The sequence below is a fragment of the Mobula hypostoma genome, chromosome 9 (assembly GCF_963921235.1).
Source record: "Mobula hypostoma chromosome 9, sMobHyp1.1, whole genome shotgun sequence".
Classification (NCBI taxonomy): Eukaryota; Metazoa; Chordata; class Chondrichthyes; order Myliobatiformes; family Myliobatidae; genus Mobula; species Mobula hypostoma.
In genome coordinates, this window is record NC_086105.1 from 110,459,282 (window position 1) to 110,479,361 (window position 20,080).

At 40.6% G+C, this 20,080-nt stretch overlaps 1 protein-coding gene across 1 annotated transcript in view; it reads right to left on the reverse strand.

Moving 5' to 3' along the window:
- Positions 1–20,080, reverse strand: part of LOC134351946 (uncharacterized) — a 315,363-nt gene that overhangs the window by 238,307 nt on the left and 56,976 nt on the right. Inside the window, exons 27-36 of the mRNA XM_063058888.1 lie at positions 19,114–19,322; positions 16,764–16,867; positions 15,302–15,420; positions 13,699–13,857; positions 10,151–10,350; positions 8,959–9,044; positions 5,849–5,976; positions 3,041–3,196; positions 1,946–2,148; positions 1,397–1,485 (exon numbers count right to left, since the gene is read on the reverse strand). Of these exons, the coding sequence (XP_062914958.1) occupies positions 1,397–1,485; positions 1,946–2,148; positions 3,041–3,196; positions 5,849–5,976; positions 8,959–9,044; positions 10,151–10,350; positions 13,699–13,857; positions 15,302–15,420; positions 16,764–16,867; positions 19,114–19,322 (1,453 nt within the window). The remainder of the gene's footprint in view (positions 1–1,396; positions 1,486–1,945; positions 2,149–3,040; positions 3,197–5,848; positions 5,977–8,958; positions 9,045–10,150; positions 10,351–13,698; positions 13,858–15,301; positions 15,421–16,763; positions 16,868–19,113; positions 19,323–20,080) is intronic.

Sequence of the window (20,080 nt, forward strand, 5' to 3'; positions counted from 1 at the left end):
GATCCGGAGCCTGTTGGTCCTGGCTTTTATGCTACAGTACCATTTCTCAGATAGTAGCAGCTGGAACAGTTTGATGCTGGGGTGACTCAGGTCCCCAATGATCCTTCAGGCCCTTTTTACACACCTGTCTCTGTAAATGTCCTGAACAGTGGGAAATTCACATCTACAGATGCGCTGGGCTGTCTGCACCACTCTCTGCAGAGTCCTGCGATTGAGGGAAGTACAGTTCCCATACCAGGCAGTGATGCAGCCAGTAAGGATGCTCTTAATTGTGCCCTTCTAGAAAGCCTTTAGGATTTGGGGGTCCATACCAAACCTCTTCAGCCACTGTTGTGCTTCTTTTCACCACACAGCCGATATGTACAGACCATGTGGGATCCTCGGTGATGTGTATGCTGAGGAACTTAAAGCTGTTCTCCCTCTCAACCCCGGATCCATTGATCTCAACAGGGGCTAGCCTGACTCCATTCCTCCTGTAGTCCACAACCAGTTCCTTGTTTTTGTGACGTTGACGGAGAAGTTGTTTTCTTGACACCACTGTGTCAGGATGTGACTTTTTCTCTATAGGCTGCCTTGTTATTATTTGAGACAGGGCCAACTAATGTAATATTGTCAGCAAATTTAATTAGCAGATTGGAGCTGTGAGTGGTGACATAGTCATGAGTATACAGAGAGTAAAGGAAGGTGCTTAGGACACAGCTCTGGGAGGCTCCTGTGTTGAGGGTCAGAGGGGCAGAGGCGAGGGAGCCCACTCTTACCACCTGCCAGTGATCTGACAGGAAGTCCAGGATCCAGCTGCACAAGGCAGGGTGAAGGCCGAGGTCTTTGAGCTTCTTCTCAAGCCTGGAGGGAATTATGATGTTGAATGCTGAACTGTAGTCCAGGAACAGTATTCTCACATGAGCATCCCTCTTCTCCAAATGTGTAAGGGTGGTGCGTAGAGCTGTGACTATTGCATCATCTGTCAGTCGGTTGTGTCGGTGGGTAGTTCTCCCAGATGGCAGTTAACCACCGCCCCGATGCACAAGTGCACATGCATACATAGCCTAAAGGTTTTACGGCAGTCACGATGCTGGAGTGACACAAGACCTCAGGGATTAATCCAGTGTCATGGCTGTTGACCACAAATCTGCCATTTCACATTGTCCCTTTAGCACCCAGACATGGTGCTAGTCAGCATTATGTTTACCTCTCAGAGACGTGGGAAGTAGCTTTTCATGAGAAAACAAACAGCATTTTCATTCTATAACCAAAAACTCCACCAGTAGTGATGGTGTTTCTATTACAGCAGCGGCTGACACTCATGAAATCACTTTCAGGTGGATAAATGTGTAGGACACCTCACAAAGATTGCACAATTTTCATTACATTAATACAAATGAGAGACTTGTATTACCTTTTTGTAAATAAACTTTGATGCCATTGTAAATTTCTTTCCGTTCAATTGTGGTTAGGTCAGCATAGCGAGCGTTCAGTGTTCGAACACTAAATTTGAAATATATGTACACGTTAATGCTAATCTTCCCAGAAGACATGACTACTGTGCTTTATGCAGCACATGCATTTAATAAATTCATTGATCATTCCACAAAACTATTTAGCATGAACTGCTATTTCACACACAAACGCATTTGGGTAGGCTGATAAAGTTCAAGAGCCACTACAAATAGCTAGAACTTCAAAGTTTGGAAGTTTTGTCATTGATGCATATCCTGAGCAGCTATTGTTGTAATTAATGCCACATTAAGACCAAGGGAAACAGAACTTTTACCTCCACCCCTCAAAATTGTCTTCAAATAGTCTCAGTAATCTCCACTTCAAAGTATAATGGTTTGTAGGCAATCAAACATATCATTAGTTTGATTGCCTACAATTCATAATCCTTTGCATAATCTAGACTGAACATTTCAGAAGTTTGTTAGAAATATCCCTTGAGCGTATTTACATTTTACTGTAGGGAAGGCACGGAATTCCCAGGGTAATGTTCGAAGTGAGGAGGTCAGTGGAGATCAATGGCAGATATGGCTGCAATCTGACATTTAGCCATTTATCCACCTCAGTGTCATTGTTTTCAGGCAGAATCACCGTAGCAAAGTACATCCAAAAAACCCTTAAGAACGCAGCTCGGTTTTCACGTGTCAGTTGACGCTGAAAAACAAAGTGGGAAAAAGATTGATATCAAAGATATATATTTTTTAAAAGCAACAAAACACTTTGTTGAATTGATGGTAATCCTTATTTTTGAAGTTCAAAAATTCCAAATCATACTCTTAATAAACAAAAGGTTTTCAGCACAATTGCACAGTAGGTTCTTAATTTTGGAAATTAGCAATGAATAATTTGTGAATCTAATAAAAATCCAGAATTTCAGTGTATGATTGATCAACAAGATAAATATAAGCAGATTAGTTACATACACTACACAAGCAAGTCCAGCAAACAGGCCACATGAACCCTGGTAGACCTTAAACAGAAGCTTGGACCCAAAATGATTCATCCACCAGGATGATTCTTTTTTAATCGATTGATCCCATCCCTCCTCTCCATTCAGTGCTACCATCTAATTCCAATGTTGTCCTTTCAACTTTACCCAATCAGGCCCTCCACTCCAGAATCAGCCTTCTCCGAATCTCTCCCCAAAACTTTTCCTGCTTTCAGTTACTAAAATCAATCTCAAGACTTCTTCCCCATGTCCCTATTCCATGATTTTCTCTCACCTATAATTTTCTCGCCTTGTCTTGTCGTCCTACTCATAACTCCACCCTCCTATGATAATCCTGTTCTCCTCACCCCATTTCATCCAAACTACCTCCCAACCTCAATTCCTGCACAGTCTCAACTCTCCAGTACAGTAGGAGCTCATGGAGGAAATATCTCCTTCCACAGTATCCTACCACACAAGATGCCTTGGACAAGTGAACGCAAAAAAAACATACAGCAAAAAAAAAACTTGTAAACTCAAGATAGCTCCTCTTTTTCAAGCTCAATTCAATTTGTTAATTCTATAGACAGAAACATGAAAACAATATCTCAAACTTACATCTTGGCTAATTACATTGAAATCATCTACAAATGTATCCAAGTTCTGTCTGGATAGGTAGCGGGATAACAGTGTGATCAGAAACTTGTTGTCATCAATGAATCCAGGTTTGCTCAACAGATCAGCAAATTCTCGAGGATTAATGGTGTTCAACACCTGTGAAACACAACAGAGAAATCCATAGCTTTATGTCAATGGTATTAATTACTAAAATATGGTTCTATGCACATTGATGAATGTTGAAATAATTGTGTATTAATAAAATACCAGCTGAATTTCTACTCAGTGAATCCTGCTTGGAAAATAAATTAATTCTATTTTTTGCATGCAAGCCTTGCTCTGAAAACTTTTTTAAAAATTATTAATCATCATTTGGCAGGTGAAGTGTTGTGGTACACAGTCCCTCCAAAGAAAATGCTGTGGATATTGAACATGTTGGGGACAATTTTCAGCTTTGCTCATAGTCTGTTTTCTGGTGGACAACAGCCTGAAAGCACCAGCAAGGCACCCAAAGCAATTTTTCAGGATTGCGCTCCACAATTGCTGATCAGCTGCCCATCCTGGAAGGAGAAGCGGTCCGCCATTCCTCAGGGAACCACGGAGGTCCACCCAACAAGGAGTGAATCTCAAAAGTAGTTGCAATGGGCTAGAAAAGCTTGGTATATCTAATGTCCCCAGAAAAATATTAAGAAAATGTAAATTGTATAAATTTTATAAAGGTAAATATATTTTCAAGTAGTTGGTGTTCGAGTGGGACTTTGCAGGTGGCAGAGTAGCTAACCGACAGTTCGTCTGTCAGATAGCACAGATTGAGCATTTTTTTTTGCATGGGCAAGGAAGCCCTTAATTGTTGTTGCTATTGTGGTAGCTCTGTGCCAGTGCACTATGTCAATAATATCACAATACTCAGAGTAGTTGAGCAGATGGCATTGCTCAGGGCTAGTTTGTGCTGAACTGGATAAAGTTTCACTCCTGTCTTTGTAGCTGCGCTCAAGAGGAAAACGGGGTACATTCAACAAAACCCTTCATGCATCTTGTTCATACTAATCAAAACTCTTTGTTAACCCAGGAGTTGAAACCCTTGTTGTACATTTTACAATCTCAAGTGTAGATCTGCATCCATAATAATTAAGTGCTGATTCAGGTAATTTTCTGGTCCATAGCTAAGTACCAGATGTTAGTGGAGTGAACATTGAATACCAACGGGAAGTAGTTCGACCCAATCTTGCTAATTACCAACTACTTGTGTGGCGTAATGGAACTCTATATCACCTATCATCTCAGCCCTGACTATCAGCAAGATCTTGATGCGTGTCATCTCATCTCTGAAGAAGTAGAAAGCCTCAGCCGTATCAAGCAGCAAGCAACAGCTACAAAAGGTGAGATGCAGCAGATTTCAGCTGCCAATTCCTGACCATCTGCCTGGAGCAGATGTCAGGTCTTTATAACCACCTACTTGAAAAACCCTTTCCTCAGGATATATTGATTCTCAGACATATGGAGAAATGAGCAGTACCCCCGGACTGGGCCTTCCAGGGGACAGCCTTGCTCCTTGACAATTGACACCTTTTCTGATAAGAAAACCTTTGCCTGGAGTCCCTCTTGGTCATAGTTAAGCTGGAGAACCAGACTTCTGCAAAAGCACTCATATTTAACCAAAAATATTGCCTTGCAGTGGGAAATTTATCTGTGACTCTGGAAATGCTGAAGTGCAGTCCTCTAGAATGCAACAGAGTCTGCTCCCTGTCGGACCCAAAAGGCCCGCAAGTCATTAAGTATCCCTTTATACTATCCCAGGCCAGAACTTCCGCCAGCTATTCAGAACTGTTTCAGCACATGGCCTTCACTCCTTATCAATTGCAATTCTGCTCCTCTTGTTGGCAGGAGTATTAAACGACCACTGTCTAACAACTAAAACAAAAACAACAGGAATTCTGCAGATGCTGGAAATTCAAGTAACATACATCAAATTTGCTGGTGAACGCAGCAGGCCAAGCAGCATCTATAGGAAGAGGCGCAGTCGACGTTTCAGGCCGAGACCCTTCGTCAGGACTGTCTAACAACTGCTGCCTAGGTTCGCATGCTCACTGCTCACACAAGCAACTTGTGCTGACCATAAACCATAATCAAAACTGCACAAGTTGGCTGTGAATGAACGTCATGCACAGCATAATCAAATGTCTTCTTATTGTGTCTTACCGACATTTCAGATGGAGGATTTCTAGAGCTCAACACATGACCAGAATTGTGTCTGTGTTTTTCTTTCATATTAAATAAAGGAACTGGTTCAAGCTTTTGAACAAGTGAGCTTTATTTGTTTCACAGACAGGAGTAAATCTAGAGATGCTGGAAATCCAAAGCAACACGCACATTTTGTATCCTTCAGCATTTTGCGTGGGTAGCTTTATTACTTTTTTAATTTCAATTAAGGGACAGCACTAAGTTACTAGATACAGTAATAAATTATTCAATGTTAATTATCCTGCAAGAATATCTGAGTCACTGCCCTTCAATTTTTCTTTGTAATTAGTGAGAAAACTGAGTAGGTAAATATAGAATTGAGTTCAAGCAATTGTCTCCTGTACAAAGAATATAGAGCAGTACAGTACAAGAACTGGCCCTTCAGTCCATAATATCTGTGCTGAACACAATGCCAGACTAAACAAATCCCATTTGCCTGCACGTGGTCTACATCTCTCCGTTCCCTGTCTGCTCGCGTACCCATCTAAATCCCGCTTGAATATTGCCAACACATCGTCACCTCAGCACCTCCCGATGCACAAATACCTGAGGAATTTTGTTTTTTACCTCATTAAGGTGATCCGAAGGAATCTGCAGAAACGTATCCCTCAGGGTTAGAAATTTGGAAAAAATTTGGTAATGGTTGCGTAGATAAGAGACAAAGCTGGTGTTCTCATAGCAGAGAAGGGGGAACACTGAGGGAAAAAAATAAATGTGATTATTTTCCTGAACTATGACCCTTCACTTAAAAGATGTTAATTGCTATCAATCATTAAAGCATTCTCAAACATTCAAATGGAAAGCAACATTGATAACACTAAAGAAATTGTTAAGAATTCACTGATGTTTTTCCAGCGAATAATCGTTATAAAAGTGTGAGAACAAAATAAAAGAGGTCAATGTTAGCTGTTGTTCATTAAATCCAAGTACATTCAGGAATAACTGAACAAAAGGAAAATCACTGGTATCACAAGGCATATTGTCATATTAACATTTGAAACATTAAATTATATTCTTTCTGAACTAGCTTCAGGGTCATAATGTGGTGGAAAATAATTTTACACCCGTGCAAAATCCTTTGTATGCTCAGGTTCTTGGACTGTGCAATTGCCCTTAAAATGATGGAGGGGAGTCACCAACTGGAACCACTGAGGTCTCTCTGCAAAGTAATTTCAAAGCTCCAGTTTAGTAAGGAATCCAGATTTAGAGCCAGCAACGACGAAGGAATGGTAAACACATTTCCACATGAAGATAATTTCAATTCCAGTGGAAATATTTATAGAGTGATGTTCTCATGCCTCCCCTCTTGTCCTTTTTGGTGGTAGAGGGTGCAGGTTTGGGAGATGGTGTTGGCAAAGCCTTTATTGGTAACAACGGATCCTAAACACTAGAGGTTCTGCAGATACTGGAAATCTAGAGCAACACCCACAAAATGCTAGAGGAACACAACAAGTCAGGCAGCATCTATGGGGGAGAATAAACAGTCACCATTTTGGGCCAAGACCCCTCATCAGGACTGGAAAGGAAGGGGGAAAGAAGCCAGAATAAGGTGGTGGCGGGAGAGGAAGGTGTGCAAGCTGGCGGATGACAGTGAAGCCAGGTGAGTGGGAAGGCAGGTGTGTGGGTGGGGCGGGGTGATGAAGTAAAAAGCTGGACGGTGTTTTGAGACAGATTTAAAGGACTGAAGAGGAAGGAATCTGATAAAGGACAGTGGACCATGGGAGAAAGAGAAGGATTCGAGATTCAAGTACACTTATTATCAGAAAATGTATAATTTATACACCTGGATACAAAGCAAGAAACCTAAAAGAACCCAACAAAAGAAAATAAAAATAAAAAACGAACACTCTGTATGCAAGAGAAAGAAAAAAATTATAAACAATTGAAGCGAACAACGGGGGTGGGGCAATCAGAGGGAGGTGACAGGCACGTGAAGAGAGGGGGTAAAAGTGGAGCCACAATGGGGAATGCAAAAACAGAGAAGGCTGTATAGGAGGCCATGGATCAATACGTTGGAATGAGAGAGGGAAGTAGAATTTAAATGGGTGGCCATTGGTAAATCTCGCCTGTTGTGACGAATGGAACAAAGGTGCTCGGTGTGCTCAAAGGTCCTTGGTAACAGCAGTGTATTTTGTAAAATGATACAGTAGTGGAAGGAATGAACATCTGGGTATTGGATAGGCTTCCAATCGAATGGTTGGTTTGTCCTGCACCTTGTTGAGTTCTTGAGTGCCCGAGCAGCCGCACTCATCCAGGCAAGAAGAAAGCATTTGATTTCACTATTAACAGATACTTGTGCCTTGGAGATGGTGGGAAGATTTGAATCTCAAGAGTTAAGTCAATTATTACAGGGTACCAGCTCCTCCACAGAAAGTATGTTTGTTGCTGGTGCAGTTGAGTTTCTGGTCAGTGGTGACCCCAAGCTGTTGGTAGTAATGCCACTGAATGTCAAAACAAGTTGTTGGGATTCTCTCTTGTTAGAAGTGGCATGAATGTTGTTGGCCATGCATCAAGATATGCCTGTATATTCTGTGTAAGGCTTGCTGCCTTGGTGGTGTGGGATGTTTCACTTGTGTAGGAATTGAACATTGCGCGATAACCAGTTGAACATCCCCACTTCCACCCTTACAGATAACATGTTGTACTTCTTTATCACCATTTCTGGGTACGTCCTCTCCCAGCAAGAGGACCCACGTGCCACAGAGGGAGTAACTGCAAGGAAAGTCATTGATGAAGCTGCTGAAGATGTCCAAGCCGAACTGAGAAACTCCTGTAGGGATGCCTTGGAGCTAGGATGATTGGCAGTCTTTTTCGTTTGAGTGAACTGTGACTCCACCCACTGGAGTGTTTCATCCTTGAAGCCCTTTTTGGCCTGTTTTATGACTGCTCCTTGCACGAGATTTGTGGGAATCAATGCTGCGGGCTCCCAGAGCTCCCGCCTACCTGCCAGGATATGTTCACTGAGAGGGTGTACCCAAGTACTGAAGCCTAGCATGTCATGTCGGATTATGATTATGTCAGGTTATTGCTTGACAAGTCCATTTACCAGACTAGAAAACTCCTACATTTCATGTGGGAAGGCAACATCAGAACACTTCAGAGTTAGACAGACATCGATAGGCAGTCAAATGTACTGGCCAAGAACAAATCCCTCCATTGCAAACAAATTATGCTGATTTAATGACAATTGAAACATGGTTAAATAATTGAGCCTTATGTTAATGTAATTATAATGATTTCCCCAAGAAGCAAAATTAATGAATAAATTGCTATGTTTGAGTGGGTAATTTTGCTGTAAAGATTGAGAGTCAAAATAATGCTTTAGTGAGAAGTGTTCTTTTCCAATGATTCCTCTCTACCAGAACCTGCACTCTTTTTCAGCTGCCTGGAAACCTGAGGGGCGACTCAAGGAATCTACCTTAGCTGCTCGCTGGGTATTTAGAAAGGTACAAGATCTGCATGGGTACCTCTATGTAGAATTCATTTGAACATCAGGCATCAAGGGAGTTTTCAGCTGGGTTTGGGTCTGTCCACTCCATGATACCACATTGCTGCTTCTATATGTCTAACCACCCAAGTACCAGATTTAAAAAGCCTTTACTGTAACCATACGCTCTATAAGTATTCTTCATTTCCACAGAAATTGGGGTTGAATAATATGAATATTTGTAAATTACCTTTATCAAAAGCCACTATGTTTTTATATATAGCTTTTTGAACAGCGATATTCAGCTTCCCTCTTATTGAGTTCAGGATTGTGACACTGGAAAATAAAGAGACAGGTGGTAGATGCATGGAGTTCAAAAGTAAATTTCTGATTAAACCAGCAGCATCATAGAAGTAATCTAGCCTGAAAACCTGTTTCAGATGTTGCATTTGAGACAAAACAGCTTGGGACATATCATTGTCTCCCCAAAGCCTCTGAGAACTGAATAAACAAACGTCAGGAAGATTCAGGGTTAAGGGTTAAGGGTTACATGAATCTAAAGTCTATGTTTAATGTTCAGACCAATTACATGCAGTGAATTCCTTTTCAAAATTTAAGATCCTGACCTGCATTTTGTACTCTTGGACAGGAAATAATACATAATTTTGCAATTATTGCTTTCCACAGTCAAACTAAAGCCTCAGTTTTGTCAGCACCCCCATTTCCAACCTCAATCCATGCACCTCTCCACCCCACCTTCTTCAATCATCAATTTTTAACCTCTCCTCCCCGAATTCTCTTTTTTCCACCAGTACTGATAACAAACTTGGTATCCTTCTTGAATCGCCTCCCCTTCCGGCCCCCCACTGGATTGCCCACTTTAAACATTTCTCCCATTCTCAACCACCATCCCCTCAACCACAAGACCTGATCCTGCTCTGTGGATACCCATCTACATTTTCTCTCAGGTTTTGTGCCACCACATTCATCCACTCACATCTCCTGCTAATCCACTCCAGATTGCAAATCTCTCCTATTCTAGAAATACAGTCCCCACCATTAATCACATTGATCACCTCCTACTGTTATGTTAGTATTGGGTCCCTTGCATCTGAAACCGTTACATGAAAATACACAACCATTTGAAAATAGACTTGTTTTTCAATTGACTATGTAAAGTTTTAGTAAACAATAATTCTTCCCATAAACTTGTTTCATCAAGTTTTGTTAAAAACATTGCGAGTTTTTTTTTAAAGTACAAATACCTTTGCAGATCATGAAGAAACATTTCAACTGAGAGGCTTTTATTTTTGTTTACATTTTATACCGCTCATTTCCAAATCATCTACTGGAAATGCTTCTACCTATAAAGTCACTGCTAAAATGCTAAACATTTAAATTTCGCTACCATTTACAATCAGGAGAACTGCATCCAAACTTACATGATATGGAACCCTTTGCAGCTCTTGGAGACAAAGACCAAAGGTACGGTTTTTTCAGTGAGACTGGGAAGCAGTGCTTGTAACCTTGAGTCAAACCAGATCTGGATCTCGGTAGTGTTGGCATGTGAAAGTATTGACTGAGAAAGTCTCAGGACTTTTTCTAATAAAGCTGCACCGACACCAGGAGCAAAAAAGGTATTCTGCAAAAGACAGGGTTATAACAACGTTAATATTAAGGTAAACAACATACAGACAAATTTAACCTAGGAAACAATTCACTTAGTAGTCATTTAAGGGATGGCGTGCCAGGAACTTGGAAAAATGATTGTCTACCTACTTCGAGCACAATGCATGTAACAAAGAGAAAGATGAATAACCATAACATTCACATTAGGACTCTCATACAGCAAGAGTTTCACTGTAGTATTCTGATACAAATTCATTACATATAGCTCTGCTGATAACCTAAATTTCAAAGACTAAGTTCAAAGAAAATTTATTATCAAAGTACATGTATGTCACCATGTGCAACCCTGAGGTTTGTTTCCTTGCTGGCATCCACAGTAATTCCAGGAAATATAATGGAATCATTGGAAGACCACACCCAATAGAATGGACAAACAATCAATGTGCAAAAGGCAACAAGCTGTACAAATACAAAAATAAAAAAATAAAAAAATAAATAAGCAATAAATATTCAGAACGTGAGATGAAGAGTCCCTGAAGGCGAGTGAATAGGTTGTTGGGTCAGTTCAGTGAGGGGGCAAGTGAAGTTATCCCCATTGATTCAAGCGCCTGATGGCTGAGGGGTAATAACTGCTCCTGAACCTGGTGGTTTGGGTCCTTCCTGGTGATAACAGTGAGAAGAGAGCATGGCCTGGATGGTGGGGTCCTTGATGATGCATGTTCCTTTCCTGCGACAGCGTTCTGTGTAGATGTGCTCAAATGTGAGGAGGGCTTTACCCATGATAGACCGATAAAAAGTAACCACTTCCTTTTGTAGGATTTTCCATTCAAGGGCATTGGTGTTTCCATACCAGCCCATGATGCAACCAGTCAATATACTCTCCACCACATATCTATTGAAGGTTGTCAAAGTTTTAAATGGCATGCAGAATCTTGCCGTGCTTCCTTCACATTTGCCCTTACATGCTGGGCCAAGGACACATCCTCTGAAATTATAACACCTAAGGTTGATGACCTTCTCCACCTCTGATTCCCCAGTCAGGACTGGCTCATGAACCTCAGTTTCCTCCTGCGGAAGTCAATAATCAACTCCTTGGTCTTGCTGACATTGAGTGAGAGATTGATGTTGCACTACTCAGCCAGATTTTCAATCTCCCTCCTATACGCTAATACCTCACCACTTTTGATTCAGACAACAACAGTGGTGTCATCAGCAAACTTAACTATGACATAGGAGCTGTGCTTAGCCTTGCAGTCATAAGTATAAAGTGAGTAGTGCAGGGGGCTAAGCACGCAGCCTTGTGGTGCTCCTGTGCTGATAGAGATTGTGGAGGAGATGTTGTTGCCAATATGAACTGACTGGGGTCTGCAAATGAGGGAATCAAGGATCCATTTGCACAACGAGTCATTGAGGCCGAGGTCTTGCTGGCTATTGATTAGTTTTGAGGGGATGATGGCATTGAATGCTGAGCTGTAGTCAATAAAGAACATCCTGATGTATGCAGTTTTGCCATCCGGATGTTCCAAGGTTGAGTAAGAGCCAATGAAGTGGCATCTGCTGTGGAACTGTTGTGCCAGAAGGCAAAGTGCAGCAGATCCAAGTTACTTCTCAGCAGTGGTTGATATCTTTCATCACCCACCTCTGAAAACACTTCATCAGTATGGATGTTAGTGCTACTAGATTATAATCATTCATGCAGTTCACCACGTTCTTCTTCGGCACCAGTATAACCGACACCTACTTGATGCAGACAGCCAAAGCCAGAGGTTAAACACATCGATGGACACTCTAAGTTAGCTGATCAGCACAGCTCTTTAGTACTCGACCAGGTACCCCATCTGGGGCAGATGAATTCCGTGGGCTCAACCTCCTGAAGGACGTCCTCACGTCGGCCTCGGAGACTGAAATCACAGGGTTATTGGTGGTGGCCGTGAGAGTTCATAAAGGTTCCTCCATGTATTGATGGCCAAAGAGGGCATAAAAGGCATTGAGCTCATCTGGGAGCAAAGCCTTGATGTCACCTATGTCACTCGGTTTCACTTTGCACAAAGTGACAGCATTCATGCCCTGCCACAGCTGTCAAGCATCCTTCAGTGATTCAAGTTTGGTCTGGAATTGCCACTTTGCACGTTGAGATGGCTTAATAATCAGACTGATTTCAAAATTACACATAGCAACTTAATGGTGCTTTAAAATTTTAATAAGTTTATTAATGCACATAGAAATTGGTGGTAGCAGAACATCGCATTCACAATGACCATAGGATTGACAGCACAAAACTACTGGCTTTTGGGACTGCCTGTTGAAGGAAGCCATTGAAATAAAACTGGAGGAAAAGAATTTTAACAAAGTTGAAGGTCTTACTCTAAGTAAGAACTGGAATTCGATCGTAAACAAGGTGGGACAGCAGAAACCTGATTGGATGAGGACTAATGAATCAAGAGGGACAGAAGGAGGATGGGGGCATAAATACCACCAGACTAGACATGCCCAGGTATTATTCCTGATGAAGGTGCCAGAGTCTGTCATCAAAACGTCGGTTAAAGTCGATACCCCTACCCGTCTGTGATGCACCATCAATTACTCCAAAAGACTGGAAGTAGAGTAAGTACTGAAAGGCTTTTATTAGCAGTAAAATGTGACCTCGACTATGCTGAGTATCTGCCCTGGACTGAGAGGAGGAGCAGTGGCACAATTGCCTTTATTCGGGGATCTGTGGGAGGAGCCACAGGGGCAGTCAGCAGAGGGGCGTGTCCAGACAGGTAACCCAGTTACAACATGTATATATGGTTTACCACAGTCTGGAAGCCCAAGAGGAGTTTATTCATACTGTTTTTATCATTTAGTAGTGTCTGGGTGTTTTTGAAAATTTGCCAAAGATATTAACAAATGTCCAGTTTAAAAAATTGTTCTAACGGCTGGTTAGCCTGGGGTTGGAGTCCCTCTGGATGGAGCCATTCTGGGTGGAATATAACAAATATAGTTGAACTCCTGAATTACACTGGGCCTCTTGAATCAACAGAGTTCCTGCCATCCAGCAGAACCATGCATCTGGGGACGTGCAGGAAGAAAGTATTTGGACTGGGACAGACAACCTGAAAGCTCAGGCCGCTCCCCTGTCCACTTACAGATTTCCCATCATTACTGCACACAACAGAGTGCATTCATGTTAACACCACCAGCATGCTCCTGATTATTAGGATGGCACAGCATATCTGCTATCGAAATGGTTGCAAACGTTTTTGAAATAGGTGCAAATTGAGCTGAACAAGTTGGAAACCAATCAATTCACTTGGGACAATTCCTAGGTAGCAGCATTATCAATAGATGTTGTTAAAAGCTGGTCATAAAAGTCTCCTACCTGATGAACTGCAGCGCTGAATGCATCAATAAACTCAGTAACAGTGTCACTTGTGAGAATACTGAGGATCTGGTGCACTTCGTAAATATTTTGCAGTGTTCCATTACCACCAGCCAACTGCCCCAGTTGAGTTACTGTCAATAATTCTCTCGCAATGAACTGCAAAAAAATGTTAAAAAATGTGAATCCTCTTCTCTTAATCAAGGGCCCACCTTTCTGAGAAATACACTTAAACTTCCAGTGATATTTTAGACTGAATTATTTAACCAAGGGAAAAGTGCAAGTAGTAGTATTTGATATGGTTCATGGAATCAAGTTGAATAAAACGAAACCACGTAGGCATTTTGTCATTACAACAATTCTAGATCGGAGAACCTCGGAGTTTGCATTGGAACCTAAAGAAAAGCATGGGAAAAAAATGCAGATACTGAAAATCTGAAATAAAAACAGAGAATGCTAGAAATACTGAGAAAGTCAGGTAGTAGATATAGAGGCTTTAGTCAATGATCTTTCGTGAGAACCAGATAATGTCTTTGGCCTGAAAATATGACTGACCTAAATGTTCACTTTTACCCTCTCCATAGAAGGAATCTGACCTGCAGCCTTTTCTTACATCTTCTGCTCTAAAATAATAATGTGTTCAGCCAAGACAACTTTGCTCATTGTTAAGTGACATTTTTGAAATGATCCGAGCACCCTTTATTTCTGAACTAATAAAGATTGCTATGAAAGTAGTGATGAACCTCAACTATCTTTCATTAAGGACCGATGTAACCTCGAGAGGTGATTGATACAGGCAGCAAATTGACCAGCTCGAAAGTTTCCTTCAAGTGGTCTACTTTCATCTGTAAAAGCTTTTCTTTATTAACTTCAGCTATCAGATCTCCACTGCTCACTCGTCCCAGAGCCCAGATGAAACTGCTGATTTGTAGTGGAATGTGAAATTGACACATGATGTGTCCAATTTAATTAATATTACATGGGAATGATAGATGGCAGTGTAATACTAAACAAAGCAGACACAGCTAACAAAGTTGTGCTGATAACCTAACTGACACATTAATCAGACTGATTCAATATTGTACTATTTGCAACCACTTAAGTGTTTTTTCAGTATTCTTAATTTACATACAGAACTCATGAAATGATAAATTACAAATCCAAGACTGGATGTTGTGTTTTTTCAGTAATATTTTAATTTAAATACAGAACTCATGAAATGATAAATTATGAATCCAAGTCTGGATGTTTATCTGTTTTCCTATTAAGTCAGTACAACAGATTGCAAATACTGAACAGAACTGCATCTGAACAGTGTAAAACAATGTATTTTTCAGATGACTAAACGTATACACTTAACACAAATGGAGCCAAGCCTTGAATTGATGCTTTATCTGCTGAGTTCTCAATTTTCTGAAGTCTTCTATACAGCTACCAACCACGATTACAATTTGAACCTAAGCCGTTGAGGACGGCGAAGATCCTTAATTTCTGCTAAAATAATTCCTGCCAAATACATTTTTGGTTCTTTCCCTGCCAATGTACTACAATAACATTCTGATGTGGCCGAGGAAAACAAAGCTTGTTCGATAATTTAACTTACACCAATGAAGTTCTTGTTCAGAGCTAGGAGGTCACTGAATGTGACAAATGACCGAAATCTGCCAAAGTTAATCAGGAGCCATGATATACTTCCATACGTATTGGCAGTGCATGCAGTTGCTGCAATAATAAACACACATATTAAATTAATGGTCATTAAATTAAATAATGCGCCAGACATCCCCTTTGCGATCAATGAAGAGAATTGCATTGATAAACTGTCAAATATTGTGTCAGGTTGGCTTTTCCATTTATAAACTTAACTGGATAATAAATCAGGTATTGTGGGCAAACAACACTACCCCATTACAATCTGTGAGTTCTATTTAGTATACAACTGTACATAAAACCTGAATATTTCACTCATCAGTACGTGAAAAAGTATAAATGGAGGACATTCAAATGAATTAAATGAGAAAATTAAATGCCCAATGAATCCTAAATATATTTGGTGATTGTAAAATAAAATCAATTCCTGCTCCGCCTTTATAAGATAGTGACTGGACGTTCAGCTCTGGTTTAAATGTCAAACCACATGTCATCGGTCAGATGAGTTTCATTACTTCATGTTCAAACATAGAACTTAAGTTGCATGTTTCATTGGATTAATTACACTGCCTAGCTTCATGGCTACTTTCTTTCACAGAAATATTATGCATAATTTTGTTCCCAATTTTGTCATAGAAGAGTACAGTGAAGATGTACTTGAATGGTTCCTGGAATCGAGTTCTTGCCATACGAGGAAAGACTGAGTCAACTAGGCATATATTCTCCAGAGTTTAGAAGAAACAGTGAAGCTCTCACTACAACTGAGAAATTTCTTACAGAGCTTAACAGCTTGGACATAGGAAGGCCTTTTCCCTTGGCTAAGGAATCCAGATAAAGGTCACAGAGTCAGAATAAGAGACAGGCTCTTTACGATTAGGATGTGAAGAAGTATCTTCTCTCAAGAGAATGGCAAATCTTTATAACTACCTAATTTGAATGGCTGTGGAAATTCAAATTTTAAGTTCATTCCAAAAAGAGTTCAATAGATTTGTGCATGTTCTGGATATCACAGGGGCAGTACAGGAAAATAGCGTTTAGGTAGAAGGTCAGTTATGAACTTGATGTATTGGGGAGCAGACTCAAAGGGCCAGGTGGCCAACACCTGCTTTTACTTCTTAAATGCAGATGTAGAATCATTTCCCTGTCATGTTGAGGCAGGTTTCATTTAAAAAAATCACATTGGGAATAAATGAGGGAGCTTGGAATAGAGGACCCAGGAGCCAGAAGCTCTCCAGAGAAAGAAAGCTTGAAAAGCTTTTGAAGAATTCAGTGCGTTAAGGTCCTGAGTTAAATCTGTCATTGTACTGTACATTTCCTCAAAGCTTCCTGAAAGCCAGCTCTATTTGGGCAAGGTAACAGTCGCTTAATTTGCAAACATCTAAACAGTAGAGCACTGAAGGTTCCAGGTACAGTACCTGCTGTATCACGCTGGTGAGTCAAATATCTTTTAATAAATTTGTAGATGTCTTCTTGTTGAGATTTTGAAAAATTTGAATATAAATTGTCCAGTCCTTTCACTCTATAAGTATAAAAACATGCAATTCATTTCATAATATCATTGGTAACAGTGATTTTAAAAAAATGCTGAACTGTTTTATAAGGACGTCCTTTGCTTTGCAGTATTTTCTTTTCATTTCAGCTTACAAAAATATATCCATGCTCTGTGTCATTCCGATTTAAATGCAGAAGGGATGGTACCTTGGCATTCTTTAAGACCGTAAGATATAGGAGCAAAAGTAGGCCATTCAGCCCATCGAGTCTGCTCCGCCAATCAATCATGGGCTGATCCAATTCTTCCAGTCATCTCCACTCCCCTGCCTTCACCCTATACCCTTTGATGCCCTGGCTAATCAAGAACCTATCTATATACAGCCAATGACTTGGCTTCCACAGCTGCTCGTGGCAACAAATTCCACAGATTTACCACCCTCTGACTAAAGTAATTTCTCCACATCTCTGTTCTAAATGGACATCCTTCAACCCTGAAGTCGTGCCCTCTTGTCCTAGAATCTCCTACCATGGGAAATAACTTTGCCATATCTAATCTATTCAGGCCTTTTAACATTTGGAATGTTTCTATGAGATCCCTCCTCATTTTCCTAAACTCCAGGGAGCATAGCCCCAGAGTTGCCAGATGTTCCACATATGGTAACCCTTTCATTCCTGGAATCATTTTTGTGAATCTTCTCTGAACCCTCTCCAATGTCAGTATATCCTTTCTAAAATAAGGAGCCAAAAGCCGCACACAATACTCCAAGTGTGGTCTCACGAGTGTCTTATAGAGCCTCAACATCACATCCCTGCTCTTATATTCTATACCGCTAGAAAGGAATGCCAACATTGCATTCACCTTCTTCACAACCAACTCAACCTGGAGGTTAACCTTTAGGGTATCTCGCACAAGGACTCCCAACATCCTTTGCACCTCTGCATTTTGAATTCTTTCCCCATCTAAATAATATTCTGTCCATTTATTTCTTCCACCAAAGTGCATGATCATACACTTTCCAACTTTGTATTTCATTTGCCACTTCCTCTAAACTATCTAAGTCTCTCTGCAGGCTCTCTGTTTCCTCAACACTACCCGCTCCTCCACCTATCTTTGTATCATTGGCAAATTTAGCCACAAATCTATTAATACTGTAGTCCATATCATTGACATACATCCACTGGTAACCAGCAGCCAGCCAGAATAGGACCCCTTTATTCCCACTCTGTTTTCTGCCGACCAGCCAACGCTCCACTCATGCTAGTAACTTCCCTGTAATTCCATGGGCTCTTACTTGCTAAGTAGCCTTATGTGTGGCACCTTGTCAAAGGCCTTCTGAAAATCCAAGTACACTACGTCTAATGCATCTCCTTTGTCTACCCTGCTTGTAATTTCCTCAAAGAATTGCAGTAGGTTTGTCAGGCAGGATCTTCCTTTCAGGAAACCATGCTGGCTTTGGCCTATCTTGTCACATGTCTCCGGGTACACTGTAACCTCATCCCTAACAATCGATTCCAACAACTTTCCAACCACTGATGTCAGACTAACAGGTCTAGTTTCCTTTCAGCTGCCTCCTACCCTTCTTAAATAGCAGAGTAACATTTAGTGGGCGAACAGTTCAAAAGTAAGCCACAGGAATCAGAAACGTTCACACCAGAATAAAATGGAAATGTTATGTTTGTGTTTTCTATTTGTCAGTTGAGGAGGCGATATGAATCCTTATTGTACAATTGTACAGCATATGGGTTGATTTTAACTTCCTATCAGAATGTCAGCCGCTCCTTTTGCATCCAGGTCAAAATGCCTATGGTGGAGAAAACTGAACTGAAAGCTGCCTAAGCTGGGCAGTGCATCCATTGGCTACAGTTAAAATAAACTCGGAGCCATGGGAATCATATTTCACTCAGGACAGTGTTTTCAATGCCTTCACATCTATCAGAGTTTATGACATTGCTTTGATGAAATTACATCAGATAAGCTAGAGAAGCTCTGTGGAAATTTCCCTCTACAATCAAAAAGCATAATCGGATTCAAATCCATTGAAAATTCCGGTGAGCTTGAGGCCTTTTGTAAAGCACATTACACGAATTCAAAGTATTCCTATGTTCCTCTTTTCAATAATCTTTAAGTACCTGTCTTAGAGGTTTGTCCAACAAAACCAGTCCCAAGTATATAAAATATACCAGAGAAGTCTCCTGCCATGAACAACGAACAACATTAATCACTAAGAAATGGCTTTTGATCTGAACTCAGTACTTAAACAGAAGCATACTCACATAGCTTGGTAAGATTGGCAGGTTATGTTGTTGGGTATTGTGTCAAGTTCATCTCGTGTAAGACTGAAGAGCAGCAGGTGCAATTTATTCTGGAACCAGTCGAGATATTCACGTGCATTAAATATCAGAAAATGTGGTCTCAGCAGCATAAAGATTTTCTGCAGCATTACGTTCCTTATCATCGGGTTGTGAATTGTTGTTATACCCATCTAAAATTAAGGGGATGATTCTTGAGGTTAATAATACAATCTGCTTGACAGCATTTATAAAGTTTAAATCTAAAATAATATCAAATTATGTAGCCATTCACATATACTCATGTCTTAACCAGTTGGAAGACATTGTGATGGCCAGTTAAGTCAAGTCTTCCAGCCCATGGATTGGATTATCATTTTCTCACTCCCTTTATCTAAGCTGAGGCCGTTGCACTCCAAGTTCCATTATGGACAGATTGGCAAGTGTAATGTTGGCTTGGATATCGATCTACCAGTGGTACCTGTCCCAAAACTATCAGATGTCTGCAGAATCCCAGCTCACCACTGTCATTCAAGACAAATGTTCATCAGGGCAATCAGGAAAAACAATAAGTGATAAGCTTATGTTTATTTTTAAATAATTAAAATGTGGCTGCACAAAAACATTGTAATATCACAGATAAGTTGTTAAAAAATAAAGCCAATCTCGACTGAGAACATTTTGGCACCCAGATCAGCGACTCAGAAGATAAACATGGACATAGACATAAGGACATAGTTCAAAAGGATTTGGGCTCCATCTATCCATGACATAGTAACAAAAAATCCATGAGAGGGAGCAATTTTGCCAAGTAGCTATCATTAGATTTTTTATATGCACAGTTTGCTTTTTTGTGTGTGTTTTGGTTGTCTGTTGGTCCTTGTCTGTTAACGTAAGATTGTGATAAATTCTGCTGTATTTTTTCTGTAAATGCCTACAAGAATGCATCTCA